This window comes from Ruditapes philippinarum, unplaced genomic scaffold (assembly GCF_026571515.1).
Source record: "Ruditapes philippinarum isolate M1 unplaced genomic scaffold, ASM2657151v2 ctg1062_1_1_1_1, whole genome shotgun sequence".
Taxonomy (NCBI): Eukaryota; Metazoa; Mollusca; class Bivalvia; order Venerida; family Veneridae; genus Ruditapes; species Ruditapes philippinarum.
The window spans coordinates 79384-85894 of record NW_026853413.1 but is presented as its reverse complement, the minus strand read 5'-3'; the positions used below and the strand labels follow the sequence as shown (position 1 = coordinate 85894).

General features: G+C 31.3%; 1 protein-coding gene across 1 annotated transcript; it reads left to right on the top strand.

The window, feature by feature from the left end:
• The first annotated feature begins 1498 nt into the window (after positions 1–1498).
• On the top strand, positions 1499–5490 carry LOC132736815 (uncharacterized). The gene is made up of 6 exons (XM_060724029.1): positions 1499–1540; positions 2086–2276; positions 2580–2672; positions 3024–3179; positions 4857–5037; positions 5321–5490. The coding sequence occupies exons 1-6, from the start codon at positions 1499–1501 to the stop codon at positions 5429–5431; spliced, it is 774 nt and encodes a 257-aa protein (XP_060580012.1). The 3' UTR covers positions 5432–5490.
• Positions 5491–6511: the final 1021 nt, after the last annotated feature.

Genomic DNA, 6511 nt, shown 5'->3' with positions numbered 1-6511 from the left:
GAGGCTCTATATCATAACATTTAGAATAACTCTTAACCTTCACAATATTTTTGTTTTGTTTTTGATTGTAAAGATTTGACATCAACATGTATAAAGTTCTGGCGTAAAGTGATACCAAATTGACTCACGCCGAACCTATCATCTGGTGAGAGACAACAATCAATATAAAAAGAAAGTTAACTGTCATATCTGTAATGTTGGCTTAATCTCAGGTCAGGTAAATATTAGTTTTTTTTCAGCTAACGAAAAAAAATATACCTAGACAAAGGTCTTTTGCACACCAAACCTAAAATTAGTGAAATTTGAATTAAGATTTAGTGCTGTCTGTATTAGCACTATGTGAACAAAAGTTTTGTTAAATAAAATGATAAATTATATGATTTATTAGATAAATAGATAATTTTTTGACGTATACATTTAGTTCATAGTCATTTTACAAACATTTGTATAGTATAAGTGAAAAACAATATCATGGTACATGAACAAAAGTTGTAGCACAAAATAATCAGTTTACATGATTTTGGAGAATATATTATTTACATATATTATTTAATTTTATTTCAGAGCTTAAACAACAATGAAGATGGTAGGTGTTATTTTCTTTAATCCTTAAATTAGCCACACCTGTTTAGTTCGGATAGTTGGTATACGTTTAGAACAAAGTTTTATTACATAATTGAACAAAACATCTTTGAAGAGATACAAGTACTATACAAAACAAGTGGCTTAGAGGTACTCCATTGAGTTTTTTTCCCGACATGACGAGACTGGAAATATTTTTTTCAATATTTATATTTCATTACATGTAGGTGTAGAGTGCAAACTTTAATATCATTTGCTCACGCCGTGTTTTTTCCCCAGAATGGATATTTTAATCGTGAAAATGATATGAAATTGAGAAACTTAATTATCTTTTGCATACCTGTCTGTTTTAAGTGCCCAATTTGACCTGTGTAAGAAATTCAAATTTTATGGTTTTAGGGTTTTTGACCTCAGTGGAGATACCTTCTCACACTGTTGTATTTTTGTTAATCACTGTATTTCACATACTGTAAATATTGATATATCATTTGATAAATTAATTAATTAATTAATTAATTAAGGAGCATATAATATGTTAACTGTTAATCACAATCAACATGTCAATGTTTTGCTTGAGATTTCACAATAACACCTTAAGGCTTTGTTTCTGATATGAAATTTAGTTCCATATTTTTCACTAGCATTTTAAGAATGCATTTGCTGTAAGATATAGTTTATTGTCATATTCTACTTCATGTTGTCATCGTTGACCTTTTAGATTCCGACTAAATAAGGTGTTAGTTGTTATCGCTTAAATCTTATTCGAATTTGATTATAAGAAAAAAGAGAAAACATACGCCTATTCTTCTAAAATGATCACTTCAACTAAAGTAACCAACAATTTGTTTGGCAACATTAGCTTAAGTGATTGAAATATTATATACTCCATGATGACAGCCTCCGACATACTTGAATCATGTGTATTACATATGTGTCACGTGCCATGCTACCTGCAAAGGTAATATGCAAGATATTAAAACTAAAACCTTAAGGTTCGAATCTTGCTAAGAAAATATATTTTTCATTTTTGAAGTGATATCTTATCATCGTTTTTGAAAAAGGACATGCGCATAACACATTGCATCAATTTATCAAAACCAAAGTGGACTGCATACACATGTTGTTAAGAATATTATATTAATTTCTTGCTTTAGACAACCGTAAATACAAGACAATGGTACGTCTCAATGCGTTATCGATCTATATTTTAATGTGTTAAGCATTGAAACCATAGAAACATTAGACAAACATATTTGAATTTTGAATATTATTTCATCATTGAAACTACGACAAACGCTCTAATGATTAAAATCATTTCAGGTTCATGTACATTTATATCCTATAAGAAACATTTACATCTTTTAATTAACTAGTGCTATATGACAAAATAATACACTAACGTTTAAATGTGACAGTACCTTTCTTGATTATGTGACAACAAAGTAAACTTTATTCACAGCAATTTATCAAATGTATGTATACGGTCTTGTTTCTTGTCTTCAGATCCTCCTGTATTTGTGTATCATCACGTTCCTAAGCTTACATGTAGGCGTATCAGCACAGGAAGTAAATAAACTACAGGTTGCAACTGTATTGAAATACAATGATCCTCTTACCGTTGACCCATGTAACCCTAAACCAACAGAATCATCTAGTATCATTAGTTTTGATGGAACACTGATTGACTCAGTATGGTAAGGAATAATGTATCAAAACAAATAACGAATATTGCTTGTAAAATACCTAAATACACCGGAGATATTATGATTCTTAGTAATAATACTGATTGATGTTCTACGATTTTACTTGAATAACATTCTAAACTTTCTCTTGTGCATACACTGAAGTTATTTTTTTTTTCTATTCATGTGGCTGAGTGTAAATGTATACTTGTACATTCATACATACATGTATATTTAAAGTATTTAACTTGAGATATAAATTAATATTCAATTTTAATGTTTTATGATTAAAATGATGACATCTGTGCACTGTAGGTGGGAATATATAAAGAGAGCAAGAAATCTTCCGAAAAAATTTAGAAGTAACTTCAAGGACAGATCATGTCAAAAAATAGCTCAACTCAAACCGTAAGTTTATATCAGTTTTGAGAAAAATAAACTCTTTATGGAGTGACTGTTATATGTTTGTCACATTTGTCACTCTTATTACTCCTAAATTTATAGACACAATTACAAACAAGTCTAAACATTTTAACGGTTTGTGTATGTATTCGTTGCTAATATGGCGTCTCCCCTTTCCAAAATTCACTTAGATAAGCTAACACGACCTATTGAATGACTCCCGTATTTCAAGTTCGGAGAACATATAGTAATAGATCTAATAACAGCTAGATATAAGAAAAAATCTATGAAATGTAACATGGAAGGAGATGATTTCATCATGTACATTATTGTTTTATTTTGTTCCACTATCTACAGAGACATGAGAAGATATTACTGGGAGATAGCATGTCCGTACACAGTACACTGGCTGAGCAAGTTCACCAGGAAAATACCAACAAATCCTTTCCTGACAGAAACCTGCTACATTCTGTATCCGTGCAGAGAACAAATTAGAATTGTCAACTGTACTTCGTACGTATTTAATATACAATTGTTTTATCGAAATATAAGAAATAGAAAGAGCATCGAAACACGAGGGTATCTGATTTGTTAGACCCCGAGTGTAAATCAGATTGCCGAGTATTTTGATGTTCTTTCTTTTTGGTATCATAGGCAAAATAGAAACACGTTCCCTATTGTCACAACATGATTCCCCGGAAAAAACCAATTTACGAGCATCTGCATTGTTTTTCCTTTCATGGTCGTCACAATTAGTAAACCCAATAACAAAACATATAACGGTTACGCTTTATTTGTATCCAAGACAGACAGTGTGGCAACTCGAGTGCGGGTAAATAATACCTACACTCACTAGGCATGTATGAGTAATCTATCTAAATTTTCAACAGAATGGTCTCCAAACTATGATGCAACTGGTTATTACATGTAGGACACATAAACGATATAACACTTATGTTACACTAGAAAATAATGTTGTTGGCTAAATTATATCGAGTTCATTCTCATCTTCATATTGAAAAATTAGAGCCTAAATTGAAATTATAAGAACATGGCCTGACAAATATTAGATCTGCTAATCATTAGGGTTTTGTTCTTTGATTATTTCACACACACAAAAAAACAGATTTGAAATACTTTAAACCAAATTGGCTGATTTACTCCATGTCATATTTTGCTCCCCGCCATAAATTCGACATTGTGAAAAACACAAATGTATTTTCGATTTTTTCTTTTTCAATTCGGCAATTTATTTTGCATTGTTGCTGTACTCATAAGTGACTCAGAGAGAGCTTACATAATGTGATTTCATGTATTTGTACCAACATCCTCAGCGATGGCAAATGACATGTGTGTAAAACATATGCGCATGCGTAAACAGACCGCAAAGATGCGAAACCCCCCCCCCCCAAAAAAAAACAAAAAACACATTTGTGTCGAAAAATTGGATATATAATTTGTAGTAAACCAGCCGCAATAAATTAAATCACAGGAAAACTGATGACGTAATTCATCATATGCAAAATGAACGAAGTTTTCTGATAACAAGGTTGAAATTGTTTCCATTAAGTAAAACAGTAGAGTTTCCCTCTCACTGTTAATAGACATGTTCAAAGTTAAAAATTCTATATTATCCCTTATACTATATACAATTTGTATATTATTTCGTGTGGTAGCAACAACCTATTTAACTAATTATATACAAATCAGACCAAACAAAATTAAACATTAAATTTCTTCAGAAAAATGTTTTGCTTTTATCTGATTAAATGTTATAACATATATTGTATTTGTAGGTTATTAACTTAAGATAAATATTGTTTTGTTCAGACAAAATAACTAAAATAGACCATAGTCGTAAATTATGTAAGCAATGATAAAAATATTCACAATTAAGACCAGCCCACAATTAAAACCACTCTGTTCGAGTCCCAATGGTGGTCTTAATTGAGAATTTTTACAGTATTTAAGATAGAGCAAGGACAAAAAACAAAGCTTTGAGAACATTCCTGAAGGTAAAATGTTTCAGTAACAATATATTAAAACATTACAGGGCCATTATAAATACGTCAAATACAGTGTTTCTTTATTATTAGATAATTAATATTACGTATAGATTTAACTACTGGTACAAATTCAAACCATGTGATAGAACAATAAGTAATCAAACTGTAATTTCTTTATTTAAAGAACGGAATGTAAGATACGGTGCCATACACCACACCCACACGTCGAAAATTCTGTGTGTTTAGAGAGTAATTTCGTCGAATACAAAAAAGTCCTTGCGTTTTGTATTCATACTCACAAGAAGACAAAGGGGAAATGGGAAGAGGTTAACTGCAGGATGTTTCCACATTTCTGTCTGAAAAAGGTAAATACCATATCTGTCTTCAGTGAAGGATATATTGATTACGATAACGATTACTATACAAATCATTTTTCTGTATTATACATGTATGTCATGCAATAAATATATTATTTAAAAAGGTTTTATTTATGTCGAACAATTCACACTATTTGTAATAAGGACTATGGTAAAAATGGACAGAACACAAGAAAGTATCATATTCTTAAATACTGCAATAATAATAATAAAACATGAACGGCAGTTTAAATTAATTACAATAGCTTTTACTGAATGCTTATTTTGACAGGTAACTATTCGAGTACCACAGACCTGTGAGTGTTGGTCTTGCTGGGACATGTACCGCACCGACCCTAGTATGATTTCTCGCTATGAGGCTGCGCAACGAGGAAAGAAATGAAATATTTCCATTTTTTTGTGAAAATTGTAACCCAAAATTATATAAAGTAACAAAATAGAGTTCGCTTTTTTTATCTGCAACTTAAAACGTTTAACAAACTTGATGTTTTTCTGAGGCCTACTTTCACATGGTTAGCATTCACACCGTAGAGAGGGTGTTAAAGTATCGCGCTTTCCGGTTAAAGTATAGAATTTTAAAATTTGAGGGTTATTTGCGGAAGGGTATGTGATTTTATTTCGGTCCATACTACCAGTAGTTTAGTTTCTTAAAGATGTTTTTTGTGCTTCGCTTACAATGAACAAGATTCGACATCTTGTCATATATTTTCTCAAACCTTGCAACGCAGCATCATCTCTATATTGGTTATTTGACAGTTTAAAAAAAACAACGCATTTGTATACCATTCTGAAATTATTTGAGCATGTTTACAAAAATTAAACATACAAAACGTTAATCGTTTGTGTTCAGAAACGTTTATGTTAAATGACCGGTTGAACCCATTTTCCTTTTCGTCAAACGCGTTTGAATAAATAAACAATGTTACAGTAAAGAGCGAGGTGAATTTCTCAGTGTTACAGTATACACCAAGCAACAGTGATTCTTTTTACCTGATTTGGTTACAGTTTAGACCCTGACATTTACAAAACCGCTGCTTCTGTAGATACAAGGTAAATTGTATGAATGATTCATAGACCTTAAAATCATTAATCTCAACTCACCTGGCGAGCTTATGAGCCCGGTGGCTATTCGTCCGTCCGTCGTCCTCATGTGTGTCTAATGACATCTGCTCGGTAAGGACTTGACCAAAAATGAAATTTGCATGAATTTCTACCAAAGATGTTCACATAGTTTCGGTACATTGCAGTCTGGAGTACAAAAACCAAAAAAAACAAACAAAAAACAAAAAAAAAACAACAAAAAAGATTAAAAAAATGAAATTCTACTTCTCCCGAACCAAACAGCAGCATTTGGTGTGTCATATTTTAAAAGTAAACCTTCACTTATTTTTTCATATCATGACACTGGCGTCATTTCGAATGCTTATTTGTTGAAGTAAAGATTATGTCTGTCATTATTAAT

Excerpts from the sequence above, each read along its gene's own strand:
- LOC132736815 (XM_060724029.1), top strand. The coding sequence starts at position 1,499 with ATGTGTATTACATATGTGTCACGTGCCATGCTACCTGCAAAG. Across the intron at positions 1,541-2,085 it reads GTGCCATGCTACCTGCAAAG|ATCCTCCTGTATTTGTGTAT; the intron begins GTAATATGCAAG and ends TCTTGTCTTCAG. Across the intron at positions 5,038-5,320 it reads CACATTTCTGTCTGAAAAAG|GTAACTATTCGAGTACCACA; the intron begins GTAAATACCATA and ends TTATTTTGACAG.